This window comes from Rhinoraja longicauda, chromosome 1, assembly GCF_053455715.1.
Source record: "Rhinoraja longicauda isolate Sanriku21f chromosome 1, sRhiLon1.1, whole genome shotgun sequence".
NCBI classification, from domain to species: domain Eukaryota; kingdom Metazoa; phylum Chordata; class Chondrichthyes; order Rajiformes; family Arhynchobatidae; genus Rhinoraja; species Rhinoraja longicauda.
This window is the reverse complement of record NC_135953.1, coordinates 16864531-16883801: the sequence shown is the minus strand read 5'-3', so window position 1 is coordinate 16883801 and position 19271 is coordinate 16864531. Positions and strand designations below refer to the sequence as shown.

General features: G+C 46.2%; 1 protein-coding gene across 1 annotated transcript in view; it reads left to right on the top strand.

Moving 5' to 3' along the window:
* The window catches only part of atoh8 (atonal bHLH transcription factor 8), a 39007-nt gene extending 33405 nt beyond the window's left edge, over positions 1-5602 (top strand). The window contains exon 3 of the mRNA XM_078412405.1: positions 2559-5602. Coding sequence (XP_078268531.1) covers positions 2559-2564 — 6 coding nt within the window. The 3' untranslated portion in view covers positions 2565-5602. The remainder of the gene's footprint in view (positions 1-2558) is intronic.
* The last annotated feature ends 13669 nt before the right edge of the window (positions 5603-19271 follow it).

Genomic DNA, 19271 nt, shown 5'->3' with positions numbered 1-19271 from the left:
ATGGGTGATCGATAGTCAGGGTGAACTCGATGGGCTGAAGGGCCTGTTTCTATGCTGTATCTCCAAACAAACCAAATAAACTAATCAGAAACTTGTCCCACCCCAGTCACTCCTTTTCCCCCTGCTCCTGACCGACAGAGGTAACAGAAGCTTGAAAGCTTGCACCACCAGACAAAGGAATGGCTTCTTCCCCTCTGTTATTAGGCCTCTGAAGGTCCTTTCATAAGCTAGGGTACTGCTCGATACACCTCTACACCCTGCACTCTTTCTTTCCCCTTCCTCTACCTATTGTACTTGAGTTTGGCCTGATTATATGGTATGATTTGGAATGTATAGCATGCATAACAAAGCTTTTCGCATCACCTAGGTAAATGCAACAATAATAACCCTAAATCTAAACTAAGGTTGAAAACACCTCTTGTAAGAGAATGTTTCTAGACGTTCATCTACTTCAAAGGCAGGGCAACTTAAATGGGAGGTCATGAGAAATTTTGTCTCCATAACAACACCACATGTGAGTATTGTTTTGAGCACTAATATTGGTTGGAACATAGAACAGTACAGCATTAGAACAGGCAATTCGGCCCACAATGTTTATGCCAAACATAATACCAAGTTAAACTGATCTCATCAGCCTGCACTTGATCCATAACCTTCTATTCCTTGCACTCCCATGTGCTTATCTAAAAGCCTCTTAAACACCACTATTATATCTGCCTCTACCACCGCCCCATTCCAGTGTGTAAAAAACTTGCCTTGCACATCTGCATTAAACTTTCCCCCTCTCACCTTATAGCCATGCGCTCTAGAGTTGGGCATTTCCACCCTGGGATAAAGGTTCTGACCGCCCACCCTATCTATGCCTCACATCATTTTATATACTTCCCTCATGTCTTCCCTCAACCTCCGACATTCCAGAGACTGGGTTTTGCTGAGTTTGTATCTTTGAATTGTTTATGTGGAGGAAGGAACTGCAGATGCTGGTTTAAACTGAAGATAGACACAAAAAGCTGCAGTCATTCAGCAGGTCAGGCAGCATCTCTGGAGAAAACGAATAGGAAGACGTTTCGGGTCGAGACCTTTCTTCAGACTAAGAGTCAGGGGAAAGGGAAACGAGAGATATAGACGGTGATATAGAGAGATATAGAACATACTAGACCAAGTGGACCCGTTGGGCCCAAACCTCTCCCCCTCTCCCCGCTCCCCCACTCCCCGCTCCCCCTCCTCCCTCCCTCCTCCCCTACCCCTCCCCTTCCCTCCCCCCTTCCCCTCCCCGCCGCTCCATCCCTCCCAACCCCCCCTTATCCTCCCTCCTCATCCCTCCCCCCCCTCCACCCCCTCCATCCCTCCCTCCCTCCATCTCTCCCTCCCTCCCAAGGAGATAGAATTAAACTTTAAAATGTGAATGTTTAAAAATATAACACCGATTTCAATGAAACTTCTTCCATTAGCACCAAAAGGACGACGGTGAGTAAGGTGGACCTAAAATTGTCGCGCTATCGTGTACCGTTTCTGCTGTAGTTCAGGAACAAACAAACAAGCAAACGAGAGTTTTAGTATATGCAGTGAAAGAAATGCAACGTGTAAGATAGGTAACGATGATAAAGGAAAGGCCATTATTAGCTGTGGACTAAGTGAAAACGAGTTTCAGACAATGAGACTCAACAAGATGACTGAAGCTAGTACGACTGGGTGGGGGAGGGATGCAATGAGACGGGATGCAATGATTACTTGAAGTTAGAGAAATCAATATTCACACCACTGGGCTGTTCATTCTCGTTCTTTATTTGGAGAAATCGGAAAACAGGTAAGTGCTTGGAGCGCAGGAGGATGAGGGGTGATCTTTTAGAGGTGTACAAAATCATGAGAGGATTAGATCGGGTAGATGCACAGTCTCTTGCCCAGAGTGGGGGAATCTAGGACCAGAGGACATAGGTTCAAGGTGAAGTGGAAAAGATTTAATAGGAATCTGAGGGGTAACTTTTTCACGCAAAGGGTGGTGGGTGTGTGGAACAAGCTGCCAGATAAGGTCGTTGAGGCTGGGACTATCCCAACGTTTAAGCAACAGTTAGACAGGTACATTGACAGGACAGGTTTCGAGGGATATGGACCAAGCGCAGGCAGGTGGGACTAGTGTAGCCGGTGTGGGCAAGTTGGGCCGAAGGGCCTGTTTCCACACTGTATCACTCTATGACTCTCTGACTATGTTCTGTGAATTACTCAATTAACCTGTTATGGGGCTCCATTCCCACAGGATCCATTTTGATGGAAGGTAATATTGAGTGCTAAAGTTGAAACTGGTGTGTTAAAAACCTGAATTAATTGCTGCCCCTGAGTTAAACATTTTCTGCTTCAGTGAGATGCAGTGCAATGATAGGGCTTCACAATAGCCATCAGCTCATTTGACTTCGTCTTCAAGTCTGGGGCTAATACGAAACACATTTGGCTGCCAACAGCTGCTGGTAAATTCAGTGCTCCATGGGTTAATTAATCTCATCCTATTCCAACATGCTCCCAGAGAGTAATTCCTGTCGTAAATCACGGTTCTGTCGTTTCAGGAATGATCCGGCGAAGGAGCGACATTTCACAGGAACATCACACAGTGAGCTGGTGTGCTGCCAACGCTGACAGAGAGGGCGAAAGTGAGGAGGAGATATGGAATCGCAGGAGACATCGTGCAGAAGAGATATTAACCCAAAAATGAAGCGAATGTTGACCGTTTAATATAACAAGTCGTTTTTCTCAGTAGCATGGCCTCAGCTCGCAGGGACAGCAAATTTTTTCTGGACATCATCTTTTCAGCACTTTCTTTAGTTTAGTTTAGAGATACAGCACGGAAACAGGCCCTTCAGCCCACCGAGCCGGCGCCGACCGGCGATCCCCGCACATTAACACCATCCTGCACACATTCGGGACAATTTACATTCTGTAACACGCCAATTAACCTACAAACCTGTACGTGCGTCTTTAGAGTGTGGGAGGAAACCGAGGATCTCGGAGAAAACCCACGCAGGTCACGGGGAGAACGCACAAACTCCGTACAGACGGCGCCCGTAGTCAGGATCGAACCCGGGTCTCCGGCACCGTAAGGCAGCAACCCTACCGCTGCGCCACCGTGCCGGCCCTTTCTCTTCTTGTTGTGTTCGAGGATGAAATCTGTTTGAACCGTACTTTGTTCCTCCTCGAGCACCAAAAAACAGGACAAAGAGATGACATAGATAACTTGGGGTTTTTTTTAAATGTAGGAGAATTAAAAGCAGACTCCGAGACTGAGGTAGCCATAAATACTTATTGGCCCGTTGGGTACAATGTAACGCGTTGTGTAATGTCGGCTGTAACAGGAATTTATAAAGTTGTAGAGGAGGGTTGTAACAGTCATCTCTGTCCCGGGCTTAATTGCATGTTTTTGATACTGTAAATCCGAATAACTTGCTGGAAAGGTTTGGCCAGTGAAGCTGCAGCCAGTGGCACCGGTGCCAGACAGTGTCAAATGCCAACGCTTTTGGGTGAAAGCTGGTTAAAATAATGGGTGACCCCACATGTGATCTTCTGTGTATTATTCAGCATGTGTCGTGGCCGGATTTCCTGTTGATAGTTAATTGCAGCAGGGCCCCTGTCTGTCTCCTTAGAAACCAGTGATCAGACAATCAGGAAGCATACCGTAGTTATGTGCACTTTATGATCTCTGTAATCACGCTGCCCTCTATTAATGCGGGGCCATATTAATCACTAGTATTAATGTACAAATGTTTATAAAGTTATATGAGACTTTGGACGTCACCTCGATCTCAGTTATTGGTTTGGTGAAGGAGTCTGGAGATAAATAATAATAATAGGTGTCGAATTATTATTATCCAGTGAGGCTATGTGGGTGGAGCTGAGGAACAAGAAAGGGATGGTCACCTTGTTGGGGGTGTACTACAGACCCCCGAATAGTCAACGGGAATTAGAAGAACAAAATGTGCCGGGAGATTGCAGACAGCTACGGGTCAAATAAGGTTGTTGTAGTTGGGGATTTTAACTTTCCCAATATGGACTGGGAATATCATAGAGTGAAGGGTTTAGATGGGGTGCAATTCCTCAAAAGTGTTCAGGAGAGTTTTCTTAAGCAGTATGTGGAGGCTCCCACACGTGAGAGGGCAACCCTGGATCTAGTATTGGGAAATTGGGAAGGGCAAGTTAATGAAGTGTTCGTGGAGGAGCCTTTAGGGACCAGTGACCACAGTTCGATTAAATTTAAGATAGTTATGGAGAGGGTCCACGTGTTAAAATGCTCAACTGGGGTAAGGCCAACTTTGAGGGTATGAGAGAAGGTCTCGCTCCAGTTGATTGGAGCAGGTTATTTGAGGGGAAAGGAGCATCGGACAAGTGGGATTTTTTTTTAAAAGTGTACTGAAGAGAGCTCGGGATGTGTATGTCCACGTTAGAGTGAAGGGCAAAGCAGGCAAACGTAAGGAAGCTTGGCCGACAAGCGATGAGTATTTCTCCTCAGTATTTACCGAGGAGAAAGACAGTAGGATGGAGGAAATTAGAGTAGTCACTGGAAGTGTCTCGAGAGCAGTCACGGTTACTGTCGAGGAAGTACTGAAGGTACTGTCGTGTTTGAAGGTAGACAAATCTCCAGGGCCTGATCTGATCTATGCAAGGACATTGTGGGGAACTAGAGAGGAGATTGCGGGAGCCCTGGTTGAAATTTACGAGTCGTCCTTAAACACAGGAGAGGTGCCGGAAGACTGGAGGGTGGCAAATGTTGTACCTCCTTTCAAGAAGGGCTGCAGGAAAAATGCTGGGAACTATAGGCCGGTGAGTTTAACATCTGTAGTTGGTAAGTTACTGGAGAGTATTCTGAGGGATAGGATATAAAGGCATTTAGTCAAGTCAAGTCAAGTCAATTTTATTTGTATAGCACATTTAAAAACAACCCACGTTGACCAAAGTGCTGTACATCTGATTAGGTTCCAATGGATGGACAAGGGCTGATTAGGGATACTTACTTACTTACTGCCCGTTAAGCCTCCTGGCATGTAGGGCAACAACGAAGGTTCTCCACTCCTGTCTGTTCTGGGCTAGTTTCTGGACACTACCCCAGGTCAATTCCATAGTTTTCATTTCCTCCTCTACAGTTCGACGCCATGTGGTTTTGGGTCTCCGTCTTTTCCTTTTCCCTTCTGGTGTCCAGTGCAGGGCTATTCTTGGGATGCTGTCTGGTCCTCTTCTCAGTATGTGGCCAATCCAGTTCCAGCGCTTTCTCATGATGATGGTATCCATACTCTCTTGCTGGCATTGAGCAAGGAGATCTTGGTTGGATATGGTGTTTGGCCAAAATATTCTAAGGATTCTTCTCAGGTTCTTAGTATGGGAGACTGACGGCTGCTCGATGACACTCGCTGTCATTCTCCACCATTCCGAGCCATATAAGAGGGTGGAGAGGACACAGCTCCCGTATAACTTCAGCTTGGTCTTGGTGCTGTATTGCTGGGACCTCCATACATTGTTTAGCATTCTGAAAACATTCCTAGCCTTGTTTAGCCGGTTCTTAATGCCATTTTGTGCTCCGCCATCGTATCTGACTTTACTACCAAGATAAATAAACTCCTCAGTTATGGGAAGGTCGTTTCCATTCACTTGGATTGGTAAGGGGTTTTGGATGTTTAGTGTCATTAATTCAGATTTTTTTCTGGTTTATCTTCAAGCCAATTTGTTGTGCATAGTCACTAAGACGGGATGTTTTTTTCCTGCATGTGTTTGTGAGTGTGGGAGACCAGAGCTATGTCATCAGCAAAATCAAGATCTTCCAATGTTGAAAAGAGGGTCCATCGTATGCCTCTTGCTTGATCTTCGGTTGTCTGACGCATCACCCAGTCAATAGCAATATTGAAGAGTAACGCTGACATCACACACCCTTGTCCAACTCCTGTCTTCACCTGGAATGTGTGGTTACTATTCCCTACTCTGCAAGAGAAGTTGGCGTAGAAGCTCTTTTTTTTTTTAGAGATACAGCGCGCAAACAGGCCCTTCGGCCCATCGCCGCCCAGCGATCCCCGCACATTAACACGATCCTACGCACACTAGGGACAATTTTTACATTTACCCAGTCAATTAACCTACATACCTGTACGGCTTTGGAGTGTGGGAGGAAACCGAAGATCTCGGAGAAAACCCACGCAGGTTACGGGGAGAACGTACAAACTCCGTACAGACGGCGCCCGTAGTCAGGATCGAACCTGAGTCTCCGGCGCTGCATTCGCTATAAGGCAGCAACTCTACCGCTGCGCCACCGTGCCGCTCTTAATTACTTCGACTATGTGCTGTGGGATCTCATACATTCGTAATATGCCCCAGAGACTGTCCCGGTGGATGCTGTCAAATGCTTTCTCGAAATCAACAAAGTTGATGTTTATCTGTCTCTGCCACTCTGTGCACTGTTCTATAATGTTTCGCAGGGACAGTCAGCATGGTTTTGTACGTGGGGGATCATATCTCACAAATCTGATTGATTTTTTTGAAGACGTGACCAAAAAGGTTGATGAGGGCAGAGCTGTAGATGTTGTGCACATGGACTTCAGTAAGGCGTTCGACAAGGTTCGGCATGGTAGGCTGCTCTGGAAGGTTAGATCGCACGGGATCCAAGAAGAGATAGCTGAATGGTTAGCAAATTGGCTCCATGGAAGGAAGCTGAGAGTAATGGTGGAAGGTTGCTTCTCAGACTGGAGGCCTGTGACTAGTGGTGTGCCTCAGGGTCCGGTGCTGGACCCATTACTATATGTCATTTACATCAATGATTTGGATGAGAACACACAGGGCAAGTTTAGCAAGTTTGCTGATGATCCAAAAGTGAGTGGTTTTGCAGATGATGAAGATGGTTGTGAACAATTGCAGCAGGATCTGGATCAATTGGCCAGGTGGGTGGAGGAATGGTTGATGGAATTTAATACAGAGAAGTGTGAGGTGTTGCATTTTGGGACGTCAAACAAGGGCAGGACCTACACAGTCAATGGTAGGCCTCCGGGTAGTGTTGTAGAGCAGAGGGATATAGGAGTGCAGGTGCATGGTTCCTTGAAGGTCGAGTCGCAGGTAGTGTAAGTCGCAGGTAGATAAGGTGGTCAAAAAAGGCTTTTGGCATTTTGGCCTTCATCAGTCAGAGTATTGAGTATAGAAGTTGGGAGGTCATGTTGCAGTTATATAAGACGTTGGTGAGACCACATTTAGAATATTGTGTTCAGTTCTGGGCAGCATGTTATGGGAAAGATATTGTCAAGCTTGAAAGGGTTCAGAAAAGATTTACAAGGATGTTGCCAGGACTAGAGGGTGTGAGCTATATGGAGAGGTTGAGTCAGCTGGGTCTCTATTCCATGGAGCGCAGAAGGATGAGGGGACATCTTATAGAGGTGTACAAAATCATGAGAGCAATAGATCAGGTAGATGCACAGTCTTTTGCCCAGAGTTGGGGAATCGAGGACCAGAGGACATAGGTTCAAGCTGAAGGGGAAAAAATGTAATAGGAATCCGAGGGGTAACTTTTTCACACAGAGGGTGGTGGATGTATGGAACAAGCTGCCACAGGAGGTAGTTGAGGCTGGGACTATCCCATCGTTTAAGAAACAGTTAGACAGGTACATGAATCGGACCGGTTTGGAGGGATATGGACCAATCGCAGGCAAGTGGGACTAGTGTAGCTGGGACATTGTTGGCCGGTGTGGTTGAGCTGGGCCGAAGGACCTGTTTCTACACTGTATCACACTATGACTCTATGATTCTACATGGGAATATTTGACTCTCTCTTGGCCTCCCACACAACCTACCACCTGCTTTGTCCCTCTGTTCATTTTATTCTCCATGTCTCCTGTTTCTTTCGGTGATATATCGAGCCAATACAGAATGGGCAGTGTTCAGCATAGGCCTTACCATTATAATCCTAACCCCAAACTTGAACATGTTCCGAGACCTTCATGATAGAGCATAAAACATGGAACAGTACAGCACAGGAACAGGCCCTTCGGCCCGCATGTCTGTGCCGTGCATGATGCCAAGACTCTTATCTTCCTGAAGACTGCCCATTCTGTATTAGGGAGGGGGAAAGTCAGGGAGATGGAGAAAATCCAACTGGGGTTGGGGGATTGGGTTGGATCCAGACAATGCAGAGGACAAGGGGGCGGGAAGGGGCTGAGGGATGTACCGTGGAGGGAGGATGGGGGCTCAGAGGGGAGTGGGGTGCATAATCCATACCCTTCCATTTCTTGCGTATCCATATGCTTATTCATAAGTCTCCTAGAAACATAGAAACATAGAAAATAGGTGCAGGAGTAGGCCATTCGGCCCTTCGAGCCTGCACCGCCATTCAATATGATCATGGCTGATCATCCAGCTCAGTAACCTGTACCTGCCTTCTCTCCATACCCCCTGATCCCTATAGCAAAAAGGGCCACATCTAACTCACTCCTGAATGCCACTAATGTTTCTCTCTCCACTGCCAGCCCTTGGCAACTTGTTCCAGGCACTCACCACCCTCTGCGGAAAAAAACCTGCCCCGCACATCTCCTTTAAGCTTTACCCATCCCACCTTAAAGCTGTGGCCTCTTGTATTTGATATTTTCATCCTGGAAAATAGGTTCTGACTTGTCTACCCTATCTATGCCTCCCATAAATTTGTATTCTTCTATCATATCTCCCCTCAACCCTCAGCATTCCAGAGAAAACAATCCAAGCCTGTCCAACCTCTCCATGTAGCTATTAACCCCAAATTCAGGCGTATTCTGGCGAACCTCCTCTGCACCCTTTTCAAAGCCTCCACTCCCTTCCTTTATGACCTCCTTCAGAACTGCACAAAATACTCCAACCCGAGCCGAACCAACATTCTATAAAGCTGCATCATTGACTTTCTGACTCTTATACTCAATACCCTGACCTGTGAAGGCCAGCAGACCATATGCCTTCTATACCACAGTGTCTACCTGTGTTGCCACTTTCAGTGAGTTATGGACATGGACTCCAAGATCCCTCTGTACATTGGTGCTGCAAAGGGACAAGCCGTTAATTTTATATTTTTCCCATTCATTCAGCCATGATCACAATGAATGGCGGTGCTGGCTCGAAGGGCCGAATGGCCTCCTGCACCTATTTTCTTTGTTTCTAACCTCCCCAAGTGCAACACCTCACACTTGCTTGGCGATTACCATCCTTCTGCCAATTCTGCCCCCATTTCTGTAGCTGATCTTATATCCTGCTGTACACGTTGGCAGCCTTCCTTACATTCAGTGACCAGAGCAATCTTCGTGCCATCTGCAAACTTACTGCCCAGCCCGTCTACGTTTGCATGTCAGTTGTTTGTATGTTGTCGCGAACAACAGAGGGCCCAGCACAGATCCCTGCTGGAAGTCCGCTGTTCACAGACCACCCCCCCCCCCCCCCCCCCCCCCAGCAACCGGGCGAGAGCCAGCGGACCGTCGGAGAGCGAGGAGGGACATCAGAGACTGAGGAGACCCGTCGAAGAGCGTGCAGGGTCATCGGAGAACCAGGAGGGTCATCGGAGAGCGAGGAAGACTGTTGCAGGGCAAGGAGGGCCATCAGAGAGTTACCCAGCAAGGGGGGTGGGGGGGGAGGGGGTGGACACCGAGAACAAAGGGGGAACCCGGCGGGGGGGAGGAGGGGGGGTGGACGCCAAGAACAAAGGGGGAACCCGGCGGGGGGGGGGGGAAGGGGGGCTGCTGTCACGTGTAGGCAGTAGATAGGAATGTTGGGTGCACTTCTGTAACCTTGTCGGCACCAAAACATGGTGACACTTGTATACTGCCTGGTTGAGGTCTGCCACCTGATTTTACCGGGTTGTATGCAAAAGAAAGCATTTCACTGTGCCCAGGTACACGTGACAATAAAGTGTAATTGAAACATGGAATATTCTCCTTCCACCACAATCCTCCGTCTTCCATCAGTAAGACAGTTCTGAATCCATAAGACCAAGTCACTGTTAATCTCGCGCATTTTATGACTAAAATCGAGGGAAACAACATCCACCACATCATCGATCACCTTGGTCACTGCCTCAAAACACACGATCATTAGTAAGCCACATACAAAGCCAAGCTGGCTGTCCCTAAATAACTCATTCTTTTCCAAATCGGAGTAAACCCTATCCAATAGACAATAGACAATGGGTGCAGAAGGAGGCCATTCGGCCCTTCGAGCCAGCACCGCCATTCAATGTGATCATGGCTGATCATTCTCAATCAGTACCCCGTTCCTGTCTTCTCCCCATACCCCCTGACTCCGCTATCCTTAAGAGCTCTATCCAGCTCTCTCTTGAATGCATTCAGAGAATTGGCCTCCACTGCCTTCTGAGGCAGAGAATTCCACAGATTCACAACTCTCTGACTGAAAAAGTTTTTCCTCATCTCAGTTCTAAATGGCCTACCCCTTATTCTTAAACTGTGGCCCCTTGTTCTGGACTCCCCCAGCATTGGGAACATGTTTCCTGCCTCTAACGTGTCCAACCCCTTAATAATCTTATACGTTTTGATAAGATCTCCTCTCATCCTTCTAAATTCCAGTGTATACAAGCCTAGTCGCTCCAGTCTTTCAACATATGACAGTCCCGCCATTCCAGGAATTAACCTAGTAAACCTACGCTGCACGCCCTCAATAGCAGGAATATCCTTCCTCAAATTTGGAGACCAAAACTGCTCACAGTACTCCAGGTGTGGTCTCACTAGGGCCCTGTACAACTGCAGAATAATCCTCTCCAACAACTTCCCTACCACTGACATGAGGCTTGCTGCCCTATAATTCCCTGGTTTCTCTCTACTTCCCTTCTTAAATAAAAGAACAACATTAGCTACTCACCAGTCCTCTGGACCCTCGCCTGCGATCAGAGAAGATGCAAAGATCTTTGTTGAGGCTCCTGCAGTTCCCTCTCTTGCCTCCCTCAATATCCTGGGATAAACCCCATCAGGTCCTGGGGATTTAAACACTTCCATGCTCTTCAAGAGCCCAACATTTTTTTCCTTCTTAATCTCAAGCTGCCTTTGCATATTCTCCACACTGATCTTACTGTCCTCCATGTTACAGGTTTTCACTCCTTGGTGAAAACAGATGCTAAGTACTCATTTAGTGCCTTGCCTACATCCCCAGACTCCAAGCTCAAGTTCCCATCTTTATCCTTGAGCAGTCCTACCTTCTCCCAGGTTAACCTCTTGTTTTTAACATAGGTATTAAAAGCTTAGGGAATTTCTTTAATCCAACACACCAAAGCCAAAGCCATTTTATGGCCCCTTTTGGTCCTTCTAATCACCCACTTGCTCTTTCCTCTCTTTATATTCCTCAAAGGCCCTGTCTGATTCCATCCTCGTGCCCTTCCACTTTTAGATCAAATTTACAACTTCTTTGGTCATCCAATGGTAAATGTTTATCCCTTCTCCTCATTTCACTGAATTTCTGTACATGTGACAATAAAGCACCCTTAACCATCACTGGAACATGTCTGTTCTGAACTACAATCACAAGTGATGTTTAAACAAATCCCACGTGTAAGATGTAGACTTACCCAATAACTATTGCTCCCAGTGTGCCCTTCCTGGCTCCTGCCTAATAAACTTGTGGTTTGCCTTAATCCAGTTTAGTACCTTCCCACAAGGTCCAGCCTTGTCCCTTATCAAAACAATTTTTTTAAACTTATGAATAGGTGTGGGAACGAGCTGCAAATGCTGGTTTATACCGAAGATAGACACAGAATGCTGGGGTAACTCAACGGGTCTGGCAGCATCTCTGGAGAGAAGGAACTGGTGACATTTTGGGTCAGAATCGTTCTTCAGACACGAGAAGTTCATAAAGCTTAAGGAGTTGTGATCACTACCTGCAAAATGCTCTTCCATGGAAACACCGGTCACCTGGACAAGCTAATTTCCCAATACCAGACCCAGTACGCGTAAGAAGGAACTCCAGGTGCTGGTTTTCCAGAAGATAGACACAAAATGCTGGAGTAACTCAGCGGGACAGGCAGCATCTCTGGAGAGGAATGGGTGACGTTTTGGGTCGAGACCCTTCCTCAGACTGGTTAGGGATAGAGGGAAACGAGAGATATGGACAGTGATGTGGAGAGATAAAGAACAATGAATGAAAGATATGCAGAAAGTAACGATGATAAAGGACCTTTATCATTGTTACATTTTTGCATGTCTTTCATTCATTGATCTTTATCTCTCCACATCACCGTCTATATCTCTCGTTTCCCTTATCCCTAACCAATCTAAGGAAGGATCTCAACCCAAAATATCAACCAGACTCAGTATGTTTCTTTCTCGGGTTAGACTATCCACATACTGTTTCAAGAATCACTCTTGGATGTGCCTCACACATTCTGCAAGTCCCTGTCAATATTGGAGAAGTTAAAGTCATTCACAGTTGCTTTGGCTTCTTTTGGCAACCTTCTATGTATCTCCTGCTTGCTTTTGGGGAGGGGGGGAGGGCGACAGTATAATCCCATTAGAGGGCTTCTTATTTCTAAGCTCTACCCATATCACCTCAGCGGACGAACCCTCCAGTATATCCTCTCTGAGTGTCGGCATGTTACATTCAATCGCCATTCCTTTATCTACTTTCCAAGTTGAACTAGATCCTGCTGTAACCTTAGACAACCTTCTTCACTACACCACCAATTTGGGTATCATCCTCAAACTTAGTATTTATGCAACCTACATTTTATTTTAAATAATTAATATAAATATAAACAAACAACATGGATGGATCTATCAATCCTCCTGGTCACCTCCTCAAAAAACTGGAATCAAGTTTGTGACACATGTTCTCCCATGAACAAAGCTAAGTTGACTATCCCTAATCATTCCTTCCCTTCCCAGATGTAAGTAAATCCTGTTCCTCAGAATCCTTTCCAGCAACTTTGTCACCACTGATAGTCTGTAGTTCCTCGGCTTGTCCTTGCAGCCCTTCTTAAACTAAGGCAGTGACACTGGCCATCCTGCAGTCTTCCTGTACCTCACCAGTGACTAACAAAGATACAAAACTCTCTCATAGGGATCCAACAATCTCCTCCTTTACCTTGCACAATGTCCTACGATACATCTGGTCAAGCTGGAGGGAATTAACCACCTTCAAAACCAATCTTTTGTATTGTCAATGTGCTTCAGAATATCACTGTTTTCTTTCCTAAACTCATTTTCTTCTCTGCAGTAAATACAGACGAGATGTCATAGAGTCATAGAGTTGACCCTTTGGCCCAACTTGCCCACACTGGCCAACTAAGTTCCAGCTACACTAGTCCCACCTGCCTGCGATTGGTCCATATCCCTCCAAACCTGCCCTATCCATGTACCTGTCTAACTGTTTCTTAAATGTTGGGGTAGTCCCAGCCACAACTATCTCCTCTGGCAGCTTGTTCCACACACTCCACCCTTTGTGTGAAAACGTTACCCCTCAGATTCCTTTTAAATTTTTGCATCTTCACCTTGAACCTATGTCCTCTGGTCCTCGATTCCCCTACTCTGGGCAAGAGACTCTGTGCATCTACCCGATCTATTCCTCTCATGATCTTATACACCTCTATAAGATCTCCACTCACTCTCCTACACGCCAAGGAATAGAGACCCAGCCTACTAAACCTCTCCCTATAGCTTACACCCTCTAGTCCTGGCAACATCCTCGTAAATCTTCTCTGAACTCTTTTAAGCTTTACCATATCTTTCCTGTAACATGGTGCCCACAACTGAACATAATATTCTCAATGCGGTCTCACCAACATGTTATACAACTGCAACATGACCTCCCAACTTCTATACTCAATGCTCTTGACTGATGAAGGCCAATGTGCCAAAAGCCTTTTTGACCACCAGAGGCGACTCGACCTTCAAGGAACCATGCACCTGTAGTCCTAGATGCAAACGGAGATACGACTCGGAAAGGGTCGCATCTCCGTTGAGGAAGAGATTTTTCAAGGTTTCCCCCACCCCCCCACCACCCCCCACATATACACAGCTAAAGATAGACTATTTCATACATCTAACACTAACAAATAGACAAGAAAAGAAGAAAGACAAACAGTTTGCTGGCGAGCAGCAGCTGCAGGGCAGTGCCACCACTTCCGGAGTAAATCTTCTCTGAACTCTTTTAAGATAGACACAAAATGCTGGACAGGCATCATCTCTGGAGAGAAGGAATGGGTGACATTTTGGGTTAAGACCCTTCTTCAGACTAAGACTCATTTAAGATGTCACCTCTCATGGTTTTTTTTTAAAAATTCGAGATACAGCGTGGAGACAGCTCCTTCCAAGTCCGCCCCGATCAACAATCATCCGTACACTAACTCTATCCTACATACTAGGGACTATATACAGAAGCCAATTATCCTACTTTGGAATCTCAGAAAAAAACGGAGCACCTGGAGAAAACCCACAAAGTCACAGGGAGAACATCGTCTTGTTCTGAAAGACGTCAAGCTACACATGTGGAAACTGTACCTTCAGGTTCATAAATTCATACCTTCATAACATAGGAGCAGAATGAGGCCATTCAGCCCATCAGGTCAACTCCACCATTCCATCATGGCCGTTCTATCTTTCCCTCTCAACCCCATTCTCCTGCCTTCTCCCCATAACCCCTGACACCCGTACATATCCGATTGTCCAAATGATGTACTTTAATCATACATTTGCAAATATAAAATACAGTACAGATATAGGGCAGCACAATGGAGCAGCAGTAGAGTTTTTGCCTTTTTCGTGCCAGAGTTACCTGGGTTCGATCCTGACTACAGGTGCTGTCTGTATAGAGTTTGCACGTTCTCCCCATGACCTGCATGGATTTTCTCCGGGTGCTCCGGTTTCCTCCCACATTCCAAACAGGTGCAGATTTGTATGTTAATTGACTTCAGTAAAATTGTAAATTGACCTTAGTGTGTGTGTGTTGGATAGTGTTAGCATGCAGGGCGATCGATGGTCAGTGCGCACTCGATGGGCCAAAGGGCCTGTTTCCACACTGTATCTCTAAAATTAAAATTAAACTATCACTATTCGCAATTACAAGATACATTATTTATTTACTGACGAGATTTACATTACATCAGCACAGCACTTACAGTATGTTGTGCATTCCACGAAACGATGCTCAAATAATTTACACACTGGTCGCAGAGCATGCGTACATGGCCCGGGGGGCCTTAATCTGTAGATGTTTCCTCAAAGAGTCTTTGGAAGCTCAAGTTCAAAGTGTTCCCGGACCTTGGAGTGCATCAGTCTGCAACATTCAGCCATGGACAGCTCCTTGCACGAGAAAACCAATAAGTTTCAAACAGGCTAGAGGGTGTCTTTCACCCAGTTGATGATCTTCCAGCAACAGCTGATCCTTGCCTCACTGTGCGTCCTTGGGAACAGACTGTGAAACACAGCGTCCTTTGTTACACAGCTGCTCACGATGAGCATTGACAAAGATGACTGCTTCCCTTCCCAGACCTCATTGGCAAATGCACGTCCCAGGAGGAGACGAATGCTGTTCTCATCCTCAGCACAGCCACGTCAGAAAACCTTGACTGTGCATAAAGCATTTGACAGGATGGACGCTTATCAATGTGTATCATGTTATAGAGTCATAGAGTCTTACAGCAGACCCTTTGGCCCAACTTGCCCACACCCGTCCCATCTTCATTAGTCCCACCTGCCTGCGTTTGGCCCATATCCCTCGAAACCTGCTCTATCCATGTACCTGTCCAAATGTTTCTTAAATATTGCAAAGTACCAGCCTCAACTACCTCCTCCGGCAGTTCGTTCCATACACCCACCACCCTTTGTGTGAAAATCTTATAGAGGGAGCTTATAAAGACGTATCAAATCATAAAAGGACTAGACAAGCTAAATGCAGGGAAACATGTTCCAAATGTTGGAGGAGTCCAGAACCAGGGGACACAGTCTAAGAACAAAGGGGAAGCCATTTTAAACTGAGGTGAGAAGAAACTTTTTCACCCAGAGAGTTGTAATTTTGTGGAATTCTCTGCCACAGAAGGCAGTGGAGGCAAATTCACTGGATGAATTTAAAAAGAAAATTAGATAGAGCTCTTGGGGCTAGTGGAATCAGGGGATATGGGGAGAAGGCAGGCACAGGTAGATGATCAGCCATGATCACAATGAATGGCCAAATGGCCTCCTCCAGCACCTATTTTCTATGTTCTATGTTCTATGTTCTATGTTCTAAAAAGGTACCCCTCAGGTTCCTGTTAATGGTGTAATTGAAAGCTCTGGAGATGAGGCATTCTGCCAGATACTCTTACAGACTTCTTTGGTGATCTTCGAATCAGAGTCATGTAACACAGAAATAGGCGCTTTGACCCAATTTGTCCCTGACAACCAGCATGTATATCTGTCTGCATATCCATCCGTCCACATCCATCCATGCACATGTACAAATGAATTTAAAGTGTTGTTATTGCACCAGCCTTAACCACTTCTTCCAGCAGCTAGCTCCACATGCATATTGCCCTTTGTGTGAAGATGTTCCTATTTACTTGCCATTGAACCATTTCCCTCTCGGCTTAAACCTATGTCCTCTAGTTCTTGATTTCCCATTCAAGGGGAAAAGATTGTCTAAGATTCATGATTCGGTACACCTCTACGAAGTCACCCCTCAGTGTCCTATGCTCCAATAGACAATAGACAATAGGTGCAGGAGTAGGCCATTCGGACCCTCGAGCCAGCAGCGCCATTCAATGTGATCATGGCTGATCATTCTCAATCAGTACCCCGTTCCTGTCTTCTCCCCATACCCCCTGACTCCGCTATCCTTAAGAGCTCTAATAGCTCTCTCTTGAATGCATTCAGAGAATTGGCCTCCGCTGCCCTCTGAGGCAGAGAATTCCACAGATTTACAACTCTCTGACTGAAAAAGTTTTTCCTCATCTCCGTTCTAAATGGCCTACCCCTTATTCTTAAACTGTGGTCCCTTGTTCTGGACTCCCCCAACATTGGGAACATGTTTCCTGCCTCTAACGTGTCCAACCCCTTAATAATCTTATACGTTTTGATAAGATCCCTTCTCATCCTTCTAAATTCCAGTGTATACAAGCCTAGTCGCTCCAGTCTTTCAACATATGACAGTCCCGCCATACCGGGAATTAGCCTAGTAAATCTATGCTGCACGCCCTCAATAGAGGTACGGTGAAAAGCTTACATTTGCATGCAGTAACATAAACAGTAATTCAGCTCCTATAACTTATCAACATGAACATATCAGGTCTCTGGCACTGTAAGGCAGCAACTCTACCCCTGCAACACTGTGCCCCCCTTATCGTTACCTAAAATCCGAGGAAAGGTCTCGACTTGAAAAGTCACCTATCAATGTTCTCCAGAGATGCTGCCTGACCCACTGAGTTACTCCACTTTGTGGACACTGAGTTACTCACTTTGTGTCCAATCGTCACCAAAATGTTGTTGCCCATTTTATGTGACTGACCACTCTCAGGACTCTAACACAGAGCACAGAGAGTCCTTGAGGCATTTTGTGAAGGGCCCTTGAATAAATTGGTGTGAGCACCATGTGTATCTGTCAGGACACTCTGCGAAGGACTTTGTTGCAGTTTTCGACGCCAGCAAGCACCCATGTTTCGCAATTGTCACGTTACTCTCTCAGGGAACCTACTGTGCAGAGTCAGGCTTGTTGTGTTTCCTGCAGTGCAGAATGTGCAGACCATGTTGTGCTTGGGAACTTCCTGGGATTGTGAAAAAAAATGATGTAAATGCAAACCTTGCCGTTTGCTGCTCACAAGGCGAATGGACCACCTTTTTAAAAAGCGAGCAGCGAGCAGCCTCAGCAGCTCACCCGAACTAACGCCCAGGAACGAAGAAGATTGCAACAACCGGTGAACACTGCTCAGTCCTTCACGGGTACTGACCTCCCCACCATCGCAGGGATCGACAAGAGTCGCTGCCACAAAAAGGCAGCCAGCATCATCAGAGACCCACACCACCCTGGCCACACACTCATTCACTCATGCTATTGGGAAGAAGATATAGGAGCCTGAAAACTGCAAAGTCCAGGTTCAGAACGACTACAACCCTACAACCCCGACAGCCATCAGGCTATTAAACACTATAACCTTCAAATATGTTCCAAACTATATAGACTTGGGGGCTGAAGAAGGGTCTCGACCCGAAACGTCACCCATTCCTTCTCTCCCGAGATGCTGCCTGACCTGCTGAGTTACTCCAGCATTTTGTGATTAAATAGAATTGGGGGCGTTATCTTTGAATTTGCACTATTATTGTTAATTTGTATTTGATGCTAGGTAGGTAGTTAGGCAGGCAGACAGGCAGGCAGACAGATTAGACAGAGATAGACTGTTTCGGGACATACAGTATGACAATAAAACGCTCATGACTCTTGCCGTGATCTAGACAATAGACAATAGACAATAGGCGCAGGAGGAGGCCATTCGGCCCTTCGAGCCAGCACCGCCATTCAATGAGATCATGGCTTATCATTCTCAATCAGTACCCCGTTCCTGCCTTCTCCCCATACCCCCTGACTCCGCTATCTTTAAGAGCTCTATCTAGCTTTCTCTTGCAGGTATCACAAAATGCTGGAGTAAATCAGCAGGTCAGGCAGCATCTAGGAGAGAAGGAATGGGTGACGTTTCTCTCTTGAAGAGCTCTCTCTTGAAATCATCAAGAGAATTGGCCTCCACTGCCTTCTGAGGCAGAGAATTCCACAGATTTACAACTCTCTGACTGAAAAGGTTTTTCCTCATCTCCGTTCTAAATGGCCTACCCCTTATTCTTAAACTGTGGCCCCTGGTTCTGGACTCCCCCAACATTGGGAACATGTTTCCTGCCTCTAACGTGTCCAACCCCTTAATAATCTTATACGTTTCGATAAGATCCCCTCTCATCCTTCTAAATCCCAGCGTACACAAGCCTAGTCACTCCAGTCCTTCAACATTTCGCGCCAGTCACCGGTCCTGTGGTCAGGAGGTGCTCTCGGTCCAGGCTGCCCATTTCAGGCCAAGAGGTATCTGTACGGCCGGGTATTTACCTGGAGCCGGAAGCATCTGTCGGTCTGAGTTCAGCGATGTTTTTTAAGGGTTTGTTGGCATTGTGAGTTGCTACCCTCTACAGGCCAATTTTTAATGTCTCACATTTACAATTTCCAAAGGTTCATGAAATTAGTCATTTAACCTTGTTAGTTTATGGAAGAAAAAGATGCCATGGATTATGGTTAAAAAGTGAATTTCAAGAAAATTGAATCTTTCAGGGAATGCTGATCGGTCAGTTTCTGATCGGAGG